The 16936-nt window shown below is 27.8% G+C and overlaps 1 protein-coding gene across 1 annotated transcript; it reads left to right on the top strand.

Annotated features, from left to right (window-relative positions):
- The first annotated feature begins 7818 nt into the window (after positions 1-7818).
- Positions 7819-8760, top strand: LOC126549889 (uncharacterized). Its single transcript, XM_050200288.1, has 3 exons — positions 7819-7879; positions 7980-8178; positions 8352-8760. Exons 1-3 carry the CDS (start codon positions 7819-7821, stop codon positions 8758-8760), a joined length of 669 nt encoding a protein of 222 aa, XP_050056245.1.
- Positions 8761-16936: the final 8176 nt, after the last annotated feature.

Raw genomic sequence — 16936 nt, 5'->3', positions numbered from 1 at the left:
TGTCCATCACCAAAGGCGCACGTACGGAGAGTGATGTCGCGCACCAGAGCCCGATGGTTGATGGGTGTCTCCTTTGGCCGGTGGTGTAATAAAACTATACAATGGTCAAAGGACATAACAGTGTCTAACCACATATGTTCACTATCGAGTGAACGATTTACTGAACACATGTGCGACTATGTACATGCAAGGGACTATGATGATGCCACCACCATAGCGTTATATGTGGCTATCATTACATTATACAACAGTTAAAATAAAATAAAATATTAACATTAATTTTATAATATAATTAAGAGTAGGTATAGTAAATAAATATAAAATATTATAAGTATGAATTAAATATATAATTTATGAGTGTATAAATGGTACTATAATAGAAATCGTATCATTCACTATCATACAAATAACATTTTCTTGAATGTCATCCAAGAGCCAATATTTTAAACAACCTAATAAACTTGCTTCATAAATTTCGAAAAGGCTAACTGAAGTATTCAGATACTTTTTCATATTGTCTTCCAATAACAATTATTTTGGATGTATTAATTTTACTTGTTGCAATATTTTCTATCTTGACTATATCGTCATTAATCATTTTTACATGATTATTTGCTTTGTTCAGTTTAATAGAAAACTTTTTAGTTCTCCAACCAGACAATTGTGGTTCACAGGCATCTTGTAACATAGGTCTATTTTCTAATTTATTTCTAATATTTATTGGACCATTCTTGTTTATAGATGAAAGGTCATCATGTATATAGTGGCTGTATATCGTAATGCTAATTGTTGTAGAGGTTTCACACCAGTTTTAATTTTTTTTTCTTTAAAGGTTGCATGAAGTTTTCAAAGGGGAAAGCAGAAAAAGAATCTAATGATCCAAACTTTTTAGAATCTTCTGCTATATGTATAAGTGCATGTATATTATGTGACATATATATTTTACCATAAATTGTCTTGAATGAAGAAATAAAATGACGAAGAAGTTGATTTGCATAGTTATTATATTCTTCAGAAAAATTATCTTTTACAAGTATTCATATTGCAACAAATAGTTCTAAGAAATGATTATAAGCTAATCAGTCATCACTTAAAATATCTTTAAAAACCACACAACCTAAATATAATAAACACTGTCTTATTTCTGATGCCTTCCATCGACTAGCATCTCGAAAGGGATGACGCCGACTATTTTCTTGGAATTTTCTTTGAAATTCATCAGGTGTGAATTCAGCTAACTTATTGAATCGAACATCTAGCAAAGTGATTAATGTATGCATGATTAATGTATGCATTATACACAGTGCATATAATCAAACGGTATTGATTTCACAAGATCAAATGAAGCCAGTTCTGTCAAAATAGTTTTACCATTATGAAAATTAGTATCACTGTATTGAATAAATTCTTCATGAGTCCTTGGTGTTGAATCAATGTTAGGAAAACATACTCTCGAAGTATCCCATATACCTTCACTATGACACCGTACACATGATACTTTACCTGTATGGCCTTTAATGTTTAAAATAAATGATTTAGCTGGAGCATCTCAAATTAATGCTTGAAATAAAATTTTTATTTTCTTACTTTTAAAATAAAAGCCAGAGTCGATTAGTGTTTTAAGCTCTTTAACAAAATCAAATACAAATTCATTACAATCTAAGGGTTTTAATTTTCCATGATACACACTAATGATAAACACATTTTTGTTTTCAGTAGATACATTAGAAAAGTATCCAAGAATAGTCATAATCTGACTAGGCGGATTATTTGTAATTGGAAGACCATTGATTCCAACATTTAACATTAAAACTGGCTGTGGAGATTGTGAATTCTCAAGTAATTCACAGATTTCATTTAGTAATCCAAAGTGATGATAAATACCATCTTTGATTTTCTTAGTATAAATCTTTGTTGGAGTTTTTAATAGTGTTCGAGAATCAATAGGCATATCAGAAAATTCAGGAAATTGTTTTAGACTTTTCAATAAATCACTTAATGCTGAATGAGTAATACTATGTTTAATAGCCCATAAGGCTAATGTTAATTTTAAGTCAAGGTTTTCAGTAGAATTTGTTAAAAATTATGATTTTGATGAATCATTTGAGTCAGATTCATGATCTTCATTTACATTTTCAAATATAACAGCATTATTGCTGACAGTGCTATCAAGAGTATCAATACATAAATTATCTAAGGACCAAGTATTTAAATTAACTTCATTAGTAGATGCAGAGGAAATGTCACAAAGAAGAATAGACTTAGAAGACTCATTTAAAATATTAGATTCTTAAGATTGAGTTTCAATATTATTAATGCTTGGCAACGATTCAAATAAAGCTGAAGCTTTTTTTCGTTGTCGGTAACGAGTGGATTTACTAAATTTAATATTTGAATTATATTTAGGCATTATTTTTAAATTTAAACTTACATTATTCTAAACTTGAATAGATATTTGATAAAATCCTAGTACCTAGGTATACTATGTGAAAGAGGGCACTAGAATAAAAATATATAGACATTATATTAATATAAATGATTAATAATACAATAATAAATATTGGTATACATATTATATCTCGATATTAATTATAAGTTAATATCAAAATAAATAAAAAATAACTTTTTAATTATTTATAAATTAATAATATTATAATACATCCAATTGAGTTTAAGTTTCCTAACTATTCAATGAATTATGAAATGCAATTTATAATATAATTCCATCATGACCATAATATATTATATTTATAATATAGTTTATGCTACACAGTATTATACATTATATACAAAATAAAATATACTCATATAGGTAGATACCCTGTAATGTATGAATTTACATTAATAAACATCTCAGTCTTTATACCTAATAGCTGAGCTAATAACTATGTATTAAATTATTATGTTTATAAATTTGTAATACAAATTTTTAAAAAATATTTATCAGTATCAGTTAAGGATATTATTTAATACTTATTATTATGCATTCATGGGCACACACCTACTTAATAAAATATAAAATATAAGTTTAAATCTGCTAAACATGTAGGTAGTAGGTACCACTAGGTACCTTTATATTTGTTTAGCATAATTTACTCAATTTGAAAAAAAAATGATCTCTCAAGATATGGGAACCACAAAGAAAAATGGATGTAGGTTTCACAGAACCAATGTTTACTATGCCTATACCTATATTAATATATATTATATATATTGAGGACCATCTTTTTAATATTCTTAAGTCTGTTAAAAAATTCAAAGAAAGACCACAGAGAATCCCTATAGTTATAAAGATATACTTGAATAGTTGAATAGTATTTTTAATTTTAATTAAAACCTATTAAAATTATTAAAATAATAATATCTTGGGTGGGTACTTACCGTTTACCGAACGTCCAAGTGAGAGTGTGAGTGCGAAACACTAAAAATTCACTATTCACGGACCACACAGGAAAAATGTCGGGGTTCAGACGACAGACGACTCGTATTATTACAAAAGAATAAAAAATTATAATTTAACGAACTGTTAGAATAGTTGCCCGCAGTCGGCGATTACGATAATATGGAAAAACCCGTAAACTCGTACTGTGATTCATGAATCATCGTGATAAATATTGTAATAAAATAAATGAATGCGGAGACGAATGTTTGCTTCAAATATTATATTATCTTTTTTATTTTATTATTTATATTGTAATAGTTATTTTCACAATATTTTCTTTTATAATACTCTTAATTGCATAAAGCAATGTACATTTCAAAATACGTATAACAAGGAAAAATTTTACAATATAATATATGATTGGACTGGACTCACTGATGCTGTCTGTCACTTCTGTAGATGCTGTCCAATGTCTCGGGTGATGACGGCTATATTAATCTTTTAAACGATGTTGCTAATTCTAAGTGGACGGTAGTTTAACGGTTCGTTCGTTTGTCATGTGCTTATGTACACGAAAGACGCTAATCAGCGCAGTGAATCGATCGGTGGCACGATTTAAGATATACAGGTTACTCAACGACCCTATGCACATACACATCGTAAGTGGTGCGCTTAAATGTTGGATTTAAACAGCTGATCAACTATGCGAGAAAAGCTACTAACGCTCCAAGCGTGGATAATATCAACCAACAACCTGATTGTAAACATTTTCAAACAAATATTTTAGGCGGGCTTTAGAATTTGTAATTTGCATGTATAATATTTATTATATAAATATAGAATTTATAATTATTAGATATTAATGTTTATTTTTATTATACACTTCCTGATTCCTATATCCTATACCAACATTTATGTTTATTATTTAGATGATAAAAGATATTTCATAATTCTCTTGTTTCCTAAATCTAGTTTTTTATTTGAGTATCTATTTAAAAACATTATTATGGTGTCAAATAAATGCTGTGTAAATGGGTGTCACGAAAGTTCCAAAACAAAATTTGGCGTCCCTATTAAAGATATTGCTGTATGGGAAAAATCTTTAGGTACACAACTGACCAGTGTCTCTAGAGTGTGTGCTAAACATTTTACAAATAGCGACATTATTAATACTTGGGTGTCTGGCAGTGGCAACAATAAATACTCTGTGAGTTTTTAAAGAGCTTAAATAAATTATTTTATTAAGGGTTAAGTATATTTCTTATATATTTGTGACTAGATTTGTTTAAAAAGACCAAGGCTGAAAACTGGAGTTGTACCAATTAACATAATTACTGATCATGAGAAAGTTAGTTATTTTAGTGAATACTTATAAGTTCTCTTAAATGTAAGCTAACAGTTGTATATCTCTTTTAAACTTTTACTAGGTAGTAGATACAACGTCAAACAGTGTAGTTACTCATGACCATAATTATAGCAAATTAACAAAAAAAAAAAAAGTATTCCTGAAGAATATGAGTATCCTGATGCTAAACGAACTTGTATTTCGATGGTTTGTTTTTTAGTTTTCTATAACTACAGCTTTGTAGGGCTGCCTATAGGTACAAACAAATTACACAAACTTGGAAATTTGTTGATTCTTAGGTTACAGAAGACATTGAAAGTGTAAATGAAGTTGTAGTACAAGATGAATCATTATTTAATTCAGTGCTGAGTCAAATTCGCTCCATTGCTCTACCAAAAGGATGGTTTTTTGATATATCAATGGTTGATAATAATTTTCCAGTTGCCGTAACATTCTTTACTTTAAATAAATTTAATAACTGTAACCAAAGGTATTTAGAAAAACTGTTGATTTTAAGCAAAGGCATGTATTTAATATAAATTATTGATATTATAAATCTATACCATTCATTATTCATATTTTTTTTTTTTTTATCATAGATTCTGAAATTATTTATCAAATTAACACTAAAAGATTTAATGCATGTGATTTTAAAATGATTAATCATTACAATCCTTTAACTTTAATGGATATTCAAAATAGTATTCATGAATTCAATAATATCAATGTATGCCAAGGAGTATTAAAAAATAACACAAAAAATCTAAGAATCAATTTAGTCGAAGCTAACGGTCGTAGGTGGCATCCTAAATGTTTACATACATTAGTTAATAAGAACAGGTATATAGGTATAAATATTACTGTTAACATTTATAAATTGGTTGTAATTTATATTTTAGCATTTTATGCAACTTCTATAAAAGGCTAGTTTCATTTAAAGACAACAATGCTACAAATATTTCAACTGTGAAACGTATAAGACAATACTTTTCACCACAAAAAAAGAAAGTTCTGAATAGGCTTCAACTGTCCAAAAGAATTCTAAAAAAAAAATATTGTCGCACCAAAAGTAGATTAGATCAATTGAAAAAAAAAATGAGTGAATGTAAAATGGAAATGAGCAAGATAAATTCTACTACATTTGACAATATTATTTTGAAATCAAATATTCCTGAATGTCAAGCTAATCTAATTCAAGAAATATTTAATGCTTCTAAAGTAAAATGTTCTAAGCAAAATAGATATAGCGATAATTGGTTGCTACTTTGTTTACTTTTTAATATCAGGTTATTTTTTTTAATGCTAATACCTATATAATACGCAAATAAATTCATGTATAATAATATATATTAAGTACTGAAATTATCAATTTTTTAACATTTTTAGAAGTCCAAATGGGTACAAATTTTTAAGGACACAAAACATACTTCCATTACCTTGTGTAAATACCATACGAAAATATCTTTTAGCCATAAAGAATGAATGTGGGTTTGACATGAATTTTTTTAAGCTTCTCAAAAAAAAGATGTCAAATAAAAATCAATTTAATAAAAAAGGGATTTTACTTTTGGATGAGATTTTTTTGAGAACGAGTATATCTGTCAATTCTCGATCTCTAACATATACAGGATTGGAAGATTTTGGAGGAGAGCTTCCCAATAGAGGAAATGAAAAGGCAGATCATGGTCTGGTTATTATGTGGCAAAGTCTGACCGAAAATTTCACTCAACCAGTAGCAGTTTTTGCCTCAAAAGGCCCAGTTAAAGGTCCTTTGCAATTTGAATTAAAATGTTGACAAGATTAAAAATATTATAATATTTTATTACCTAATTCATTTTAGGCATTGAATTAACAAAATTAGTTATTAAAGCTATAATGCTTTTGGAAGATGCTGGTGCTGAGGTTATAGGTTTAACAACAGATGGGGCTACAACAAACAGAACTATGTGGAACAATTTAGGAATCAGTGGTAAAAAGAAATCCCTCAACAATTACTTTTTAAATCCATATGATGAAAAAAGGAAAGTGTTTGTGTTTAGTGATGCACCGCATCTTATAAAAACCATAAGAAATCGTTTACATGATAAAAAGCAGTTAAAAGTAAATAATATTTATAAGTCAAAATGTATATTATATTTGTTTTAATATTTTAGATTCACCATTCAAAATCTTTCATAAAATGGGAGTACTTTTTTAAACTGTTTAAAATTGAAGAAAATAATTTGGGAAAAGTTTGTCCTAAAATAACAAAAAACCATGTGATTTTATCTAATATCACTAAAATGAAAGTGAAGTATGCTACTCAGGTAAATTATAATAACTCCCTACATACTAATTTAAATTTTAAATTTAATAAATACAGTGATACATATATTTTTTGCTTCTGAAATGTGTTTAATAAACTATTATTATAAATAAAACAAGAATAATGAAATAATTTATTAGAACTAAATCAACTATACAGCTTTTCAGTAAATCAGTAGCAGTTGGATTACGTTTTTATAGAGATAGAGAGCCTGACTTTTTTAAAGATTCAGTTGAAACTGAACAATTCACATTAATGTTAAATAATCTTTTTGATGCCATGAATCGAAAATTTCCAAAGGAAGGAATCAAACAAGATTCCCATGATTTAGAGGTTTTTACTATCATACTTATAAAATGATTTTTATTTATGCGTATAATATCAACCGTGTATAATGCGTATAATATTTTTGTTATATAGGTATTAAATGAAGGAAAACAATGGCTTGATTCTTGGGAATCTAATTATTATGATGGTAATATTACAGCTGATGAATTTCTTACCCTACAAACTGCAGAAGGATTGAGAGTAACAATTCAATCTTATATTGATATTACATTATACTTGTTAAACGAATGCAATTTTTCATACGTTTTGACATCTAAAATGAATCAGGATAATTTAGAGGTATACAATTGCACCCATATTTTTGATTTGATTAATAATAATATAGTTAGTAATTTTATTTACTTTTGGTTTCAATACTAGAAATTCTTTGGCGTTATAAGGCAAATTGCAGGGCCTAATGATCATCCTTCGACGCCCACCTTTTTACAGTTATACAGGATGTTAAATGTACATTCATTGTTAAAACCTCCTAAAAGTGGAAATTGTAAAGTAGACAAAGGTATAATATTTTTTATAAATTTATTAATGTTAACATAAATGTTATAAAATTGTCTTCAGTAAATAAATTATAAGATACATTGTATTTGTACAACTATTAGAAAACAAATCAATATTAGACATTACTGATTTAAAAGAATTGATGAATGACACATCAGTAAGAAAAGAAAAAGTTCAAAAATTGAAACAAAAAATCGCTATTTTAATAGAAGAAGGTGATGAAGATCCTGAAGATATTTTTCTTGAACATGATTATACAAAAAGCACTGTTTTTGAATGTGTTGTATATTATTTAGGAGGGTAAGATAAGACTTACAAAAATCATTACTTTTTAAATACATTTTTAACAATGCTTACCTACCTATGTAAATATAGAAAAAATAATATTATAAATATGATAAAAAATATAGGTACCTATGTTCCTTAAAAAATATTTCTATAAAATAGAATATTAACTTTATTTTAATTTACAGATACCTGGCCAAACGATTGAGTAAAAAAAATAAGTGCACATTATGTATAAGTGGATTAAAAAATAATAATCCAGAAATAAACACTAATAAATCTGAACTTGTTGAAATGAAAACTAGAGGGTTTCTTACACACCCAAGTGGAAATATGTATAATATTTTACAAGTGCTAGAGGCTAGTTTTCAAAAACATTGTAGTGCTCCTGATGTATTTGAAAATACGTACAATGAATTCCTTTTAGCTTCAACAAATTTAAAATTTCCATGTGAAAATCACAAGACTGGTGTGATGGTGGAAATATTCACTTCCTACATCTGTATGCGTATGAGACAATACACATATATGGAAAACCAAAAGAACAAAAAATTAAATAGGACTAAGAAAAAATTATCAAAGCTTGTTTCTTGTTAAATAATATAATATAGTAGTTTTTATAAATAATAAATGGTTTTTATGGTTATTCGTTATTACTTATTCATACTAATCAATAATCATACTTCATAATTTACTATTTAGTATTTAATAAATTTAGTAATAATAATTAATACCTTATTGACCATTGAACACGAATACACGATTTAAGAATTAAGATATATCTTAAATCGTGATTTGAATTTTTATTTTTGAATATTGATATTTGACATTTGTTGATAATTTGATATTATTGATAATTATGCTACTTTGTAGTACCAGGATAAATCACTAAAATGCAAAAGCGCTAACTGTTATTCTTGCTATGACAATATCGTTAATTTTAAGCGCACCAAAAAATTAGTTTCGTTGAGTAACCTGTATATCTTAAATCGTGATCGGTGGTATCACTTATCACAATTTGAGAGTGTAACGCTGCGTCTCGATCAGCGGTACTAATGTTACGTTTGGAGAGTGTAACGCTGCGTCTCGATCAGCGGTACTAATGTTACGTTCGGAGAGTGTAACGCTGCGTCTCGATCAGCGGTACTAATGTTACGTTCGGAGAGTGTAACGCTGCGTCTCGATCAGCGGTACTAATGTTACGTTCGGAGAGTGTAACGCTGCGTCTCGATCAGCGGTTAGGTACGATTAATTTGTGCTGTAACGGGGTGTCTCGATCAGCGGTACTAGGTATAATTGTAAGGGAACGATAGTCGCTCGTACTGTCTGTACTTCCGTGACGACGGTAAATACCAGATACGGCAAGGTAAAGTGTTGACGGCGAACGAAACGGCGACACTTGTTCGTACTGTATGTGCTTCCGTGACGACGGTAAACACCAGATACGACAGGTGAGGGTGGCGGCGGCGATACTTGCTCGTACTGTCTGTATTTCCGTTAAGACGGTAAATACCAGATACGGCAAGTAGGTAGGCGGCGGAATAATACGAAGCAAGTCGCGCTGTTTGTGTTTCCGTTACGACGGTAAACACCAGACACGACTGCTGACGGGGAAAGGTGGTTTTTGGCTGGCTCATCGGGGTCTATTTAATACCTGTTACGACTACGGCGGGTTTTGAGAGCATCGACTTCGGTGTGTGGCATTTTGTTGGTTTTTTGTGATCCCTCTTATGCGGACAGTCTCGTGAGACAGTGGAGTGCGTCCTGAGATACTCTTTATCTTATGGCGTGATTAATAGAGTGTGTAAGTTGTGTTTTTTTTATCTATAAATGTCGCTGGTACATATCGTTCAAAAGGGCAGGCGAGTACCGCGACATCTGGTGTGGTTTTATTTGCACCAAGTATAGAGGAAACTATACGTGATAGTTCCATAACGGTCTGCGGGTGGCGCGTCGCTAGCGTATTTATATGTTATTTGGAGAAATATAACATATTCAATTCTGTCTCGTTACAATATATACTTCAAAGTTTACACATCCATCGATCCCGCCAGCACGGATGCACGGTGTTATGCGAACACCGCTGCATTTATTATGCATCTAATTATTATTTTAATATAGATGTACTATTTTATATTATTATATTGTTATCAGTTGACTGTGGTAACAGACAACACCGGCGCAAAATTCGAACACAGTACTTTTATTCTCTGTCACACTTTTAGTTCACCGTGTTAATATTGTACTGTAGTACCATATTAGCACAGACACATAGGTACAATAAAAATTATTTATAGAACACTTTCACACATAATATGCACGGTAAATTTGTGCACTGTTGCACCTTCAAGGAATTTCATACAGTTTGAACTTTTGCACCGTATAAGAACCGATTATTTTTTTAAAAGTAATTATTATAACCCATAAACAAAATGTGCACCATATACAAGGTTTTGAACACGCTGGTACCGTGTTTGAACCGTGATTTAGGCACTGTGCAAAATAACCGACACTAAACCTACGAAATGTTACTCGGGTAGTAAGTTAATAAACCTCGTCGAATGCAGTATTGGTCACACTGACATCAGTTGATGCTTTTGGAAGTTGCTATTTGATGTTTTTATGTATTCATGTTTGGTGTTTACAAAATGATCCTGTATGTCCTATTTTGCATGTAAAAAAACTCCATTATCTATATTTACTAAGTATGATGTCTCACATGTAATGTTTACACTTGGAATAACATAGGTGGATTCATTATTTTTTTTTCACATCACTAGTATAAGTATCAATCATTTTAGAACATTATTTTAAATATAATCTTTGGGTTTTTAAATGCTAACCATGTGCATGATTAAGTATGCGTAGAATGAAATACTCTTCACCAACTGACATAATATAATCTTGAAGAGCAATAACATTGTACGCTTTAGTTACAATATATACTATATAATTTTACAGTTATTCTCAAATCGCTTAATAAAATTATCTGGGCCTTCTTTTTTAATACGAGTTTCGATTATCTGAAAGCCTTTTTCGATTCGAAGTACATTGCCTAAAAATTAAAATTTCTATGATTAGGTGTATAATTTAAACTAGGAATAATAGATATATAATGTGATGTAATTATTAATGACTATGAATCTTCAGCAAAATTTTCATTGGTTGGTTTTTTGTATTGTAGTTTAATAATATTAATAAATTAAAAAAATTGTGAACATCAAAATTAAATATTACCAATTAAATAGCTTCATTAATGGCATATGGTTAGAAAGATTAATTATATTTTTGGAATCGTGAAGCCATCGCCACTCTGCTTATGTTATATGAGTAGGTGGAAAGTGTATGTTTTGGAACCTTATTCCTCTTATCCCTGATCCTCGCCGCCGCCGCGATACCACAGTCCACCGTTGATCTCTCAGATCCTAGCCGTCCCCGTCCCGCCGTCGTCGTCATCATAATAAGTATGAACTTATCTTATTATTAGGGCCCGTATTTATATGCAACAAAAATTTATAAAATATGCAGTTTCATATCATAAATATTCAAAAAATATGCAAAATAATTTTATTTACAAATTAACAAACTATGAGGTTTTGAGTAAAAAATGTACACAATCTAAATATATATAAAGTATAAAAATTTGATAAAATTTATTAAAAACCACATACATGTACATTGTACACACAATGTAAACACTTACATTGTGTATTAAAACATTATAAAGTAATTAGGTGAAGTATTAGATAAAATTATTATTTTACAATTCAGAATAACATTATTTTTATAAAATTGTGTTTAAAAATGTTAGGTACCTATACTATTCATATTAAATTATTATTTTGAGATGAATATCAGCATGAAGTAATAAATATAGATTTTAAGAGCATACTTTTGTTCTTGGAAAAACTTCTTTCCGCATCATAAGATACAATTGGTGCATATTTAAAGCTAGATAGATCTTTAACTAACAATTTCTCGTCATCGTCACATTTCATTACCTCGCCGTTGATTATTGATATCTGAACGATGGGCGTGGTCTATCTCAAACGAGGTAACCGTCGAGCGGCGGCATACGCGTATGCCGTGATATAATGGAAAAGTTTTGAAAATTGTTAAATATTTTCATTTTTCAATCATAATGGGTTAATATTTTAATTGTATACAATATACATATAATTTTGCAAGCGTTATCACCTAAATTGGTGTTTTAAATATATTTTATCTAAACAATGTACTGGCTGCATACTTTATAATTGCAATTCTATAATTGAATTTCTATTAGAATAATATTCTTACAACAAATTGAATAAATGTATTGTTTATTTTATACATCAGATTATCGTGAATTCATGATTGTAGATAATAAATCAATAATTTTAAGTTGTCATCAAGGCTGTAGTTGTGGTTGTCATGTTGTTTTCGAAATAGTCTAATGATAATAGTCAATAAAAATAATATTTATTGCAAACCTATTTTTTATTAGTGGATAGAATTGATAAGACTATTGATACTTGACTAAATTATTATGATTTGTAATAAATAACCTAATATTATTAATTATAATTTATAATATACGCATATAGATCTTTTGTAATAGGTCTAAAATGGATAGGGTCAGTATAAATGAAATTTATACATTTTGAAATGGTACACCAACTACAAGGAACATGGTTGAAGGAGAGGTTAGGTTAGGAGAACCTAATTAAGGAGAAAATATTTTAAATTATAAACATTTAATTCACTGTGGGTATACTAGCAAAGATGATGTTATAATTAATTTATTTGGTATGTGTCTTCAAACATCTGCATTACGAGAAAAACCCCATGAAGTTTATGGAACTTTGAGCTTTCAAAATTGTACTACATGGATTGTATCCCAAATAGTTTGTTCATGTAAAGCAGGTGCAAGTGAGACTTGTATACATATTGTTGCAACATAACTTCATATTAACAGGTAATTTAATATTTTTTTAGTGGGTAGTTAAGTGTTATAGATATTTTTTCTGCTACTATTTTAATTTTAGATCTGGCATAAATATTTTGGAAGAAGTTTCGCAGACTGATTTAAAATGTACATGGAATCAAAAAAAGCCAGCTTTACAGTTGTATGCACCTAAACCATTAAAGAACCATTCTTATTTTAATAAAAGTAAAATACCTAACACAATAGCTCCATCTGGTGAAATACTCCTGAAAATTCAGCATATACTGTTGAATAAAAATAAAGAATCAGCAGTAGCAATACATAGGTAAAAATAAAGTACTAATACAATTTAATAAACCTACCTAGTATTTATTTCACATTATTATACACTTTATGCATAAGTATAAATTAAACAATAGGTATTTCAAAATTCTCTTGAGCCTTGATTAGCTATTAATTATTATCTATATTTTACATATTAATACATTAGTCCAATTTTTATTTAAATTTCTTCTAGTTTTTATGTACCTAGTTTTAAATGAAACAATACTCCCATTTTTAACTTAAACAGAAGTCACCATTGATTATTATTAATGTTAATTTATTTATTCTGTATACAGGGTGATTTTTTTTATCGTGAACCAATTAATATTTCGGGAAGTATTAGGAATTTTAAAATAATTTTTTTTTTAAACTTTCTAGGTTTTTCTATTTTACATTTTGTTACAATTTTGATAATTTTAACTTCCTCCCTTACTTGATAAAACACTATCCACTTTCGATTTTCAAATGGCAATACCTATTTTCGATAACGAAAATCTTTAGGCATACTGAAAAAAATAATTTTAACGTTTATAGAATTTAATTTGAGAAATCCGTTTAAGACTTATTAATGCTTTGATATTCGTTCAGTTTACTGCTACTGGGCAATTTCTTAAACCCAACAGTAAAAACCAGAAGTCAAAACGAAATTTTATCTCAATTTCACAATACCCATAACGGTCATAATCGATAATAACAAGATTGATAAACAATAATATTAGATAAAAAAAAGTGTCCCAAATCTATCATATCTCCACTCCCACCTGAACACCGGCTACCGAGTGTCATTGAACGACTAGCCATTGCTGCAGTGCGGCTGTATGCCTGTATCAGCTATAAAGTATAAAAATAATATTTTACAATTTACCATTATGGTTACACAATAAAGCACTGGTTACTGATTCCTGGTATACGGTCTTATCACGTATTAGTAGATAAACGATAATAAATGCCGGCATTCTGGCAAACTGTTTATTAAAACATGTGGTTTTTGATTAATCGTTAATGTTATTTTCCCATTATCAAATATGGAATATTAATCATTAATTAATTAAGTACTATTCTTTAAATGTTTAACCAAAGAATACGTTTTAAACAAATACTAAATTATGTGTATCATTTAAAATATAAATTTAAAGTTTGCGCCAATTATTCCAATGCATACAGCATACCTATTATATTTTTTGATAGTGTTTTATTGTTGTAATTTGGTTAATAAATTTGAATTTAATTAAAAATATACTTCTGTCCAATCAGCAATATTATTATGTATATGGGAATCAGATTTCATACTTTGCCGACAACTTTATTTGTATAATTTATTGGTAAGTTCAATCTAAAATTAATATATTAGAATTGCATTTTTTTTACTAAATGATTTATACATATTATTATTAATAACTATGGTTCTAATATTTTAATTTTATTTCAGTGGCAATAAGTAAAGTTTATATAATTAATCAAAAAATACAGTGAACTATATGACTAGGCAGCTCAATTTGACCAGCAATTAATGCAAATTTACATTGCTTACTGTCTACTGGTATCTGATGACTATAAAAGAATAAAATATCCATATTTCTTTACATATTATATTTTAATCTTTAAACAAGCTAAATAATTTATTATGTAAGTATGAATTTTTTTTTATAAAATAAATAATTTGATGTTTATCATAATTTTTGCTTATTTTTTAGACAATTAATTTTGTTTTCTTTCAAATTTCAACTGCAATTAGTAGTACTAACTTTTAATTCAAATATCTATAACAACATTGGATGAACAATTACAATTCGTAATTTTGGTTAGTCACAGCAAAGTATATCTCAGCTGATAACTTCATAAGTATGAATAAATAATTTTTTTTTTATATGTAGAATAAATCATTTCTATAATTATTTTAATGTCATTTTTTAGTTGCATTCAGATAAAAAAAAAACAGCGCAGCATCAAGACCAACTATTTCTACATATGTAAAATTTTTTGATTGTTATATTATTAGTTAATTGTATGTTTAAATAATTAGTTTAAGTTATTGATTTACTATTTTCCATAATTAGGGCTATGGAATTTTTATTAACCTAAATTGGCAAATTAAAATTTTTTTTTTATATGATAGTGTCATTTTTATGCAATATTAAAAGATTTTTTTTTATTAAGAAAGACAATATTTACAATCTGTACACAATAATTACAATAAGCAAATTAGAAAAAAAAAAAGAATAAAGTAACATGAATATAGTGTTGAGGAAGAAAGATTTTTATAGCATAAAATATTAATTAAAAATTAACATAATTTCAAAAAAAAGTATAAAAATTAATAATTTTTTAAAACATCCATAGCCCTAAAAATATGTTGTAATCTAGAATAGATATTATAAAGTATGTTTAATGTTCATTTAATTTTTATTAATTTATCTAGGGTAGTGGACATGTTAAGTGTTAATATTTTTTATTAGGTATGACCTTACCCAAATTCTGCAAAAATTTGCACTACGGAAATTTGTTCATACTCTAGTAAAATTATTGATAACTAATGTGTTTATTGTCTTCGATAATTTAATATTGAATTAATGTCCATTATTAATTGGTCTATTCACACACGAGATAGTTTTAAAAATGCAAATTATACATTATACAAAAAATATATCACACTATCACAGAATACCTTATATTTATAAAAGGAAAATCAGGTAGGTACTATGAACAATAAGCTTTGGGCCTATAGCCTCGCATCAGATTAACAATACAGGACTCACTTCCTCGATGCACAAAACATTGTCAGTCTGATGTAGGTTATTTTTTGTGTCACTTGATTTGTGTAATCAAAATGACTTACCTATTCTATTTTTTTTTTTTTTTTTTTTTTTTTAATATACACAGATTGATTTGTAATTATCTATTTTTAACGAAAACTTAGAATAATAGGGGCATTGTAAAAATGTGTAACTAAAAAAAAAAGAAATGTGTGAATAGACCTTTAACTACTTTAGTTTGGCTTTAAATCCTGAATCCAAGTACATAAATTTTACATTAATTGTATCTGTATTTATGAATTATTTTTCTAAATACATAGAAATTGTTGATTTACTTTGTTTTAAAATGAATAAATGTTTTCTGTTTATTATAATCATTTACTATACTACCTATACACCATATTGTTTTAAAAAAATATTTATTTTGTAATTTACTAGTCAATCTGATATATAAATATAAATTATATTAATATGTATTTATTATGTATAATTACCAATTAATAAACTTAAATAAATTAAAAAATTATACAATATAATATATAATATTTGATTAATGATATTTTAGTTGTTTTATTATAGCATTAATTGTATATTATTATTAATTAAAAAAAAAAAAAACAGAAATATGAACAATAAATCGAATATTTCGGTAAAAATCGATTAATTCGATTATCGATTAAAACCATAATCAATTGATAATTAATATAGATATCGATTGTTTGGTGTGAATGGTGTAGTAAACCACCAGGAACAGTAGTATCGTTATTTA

Source organism: Aphis gossypii, chromosome 2 (genome assembly GCF_020184175.1).
Source record: "Aphis gossypii isolate Hap1 chromosome 2, ASM2018417v2, whole genome shotgun sequence".
Taxonomy (NCBI): Eukaryota; Metazoa; Arthropoda; class Insecta; order Hemiptera; family Aphididae; genus Aphis; species Aphis gossypii.
Note: the sequence above shows the minus strand (reverse complement) of the source record. Positions and strands in the feature narration are given on the sequence as shown.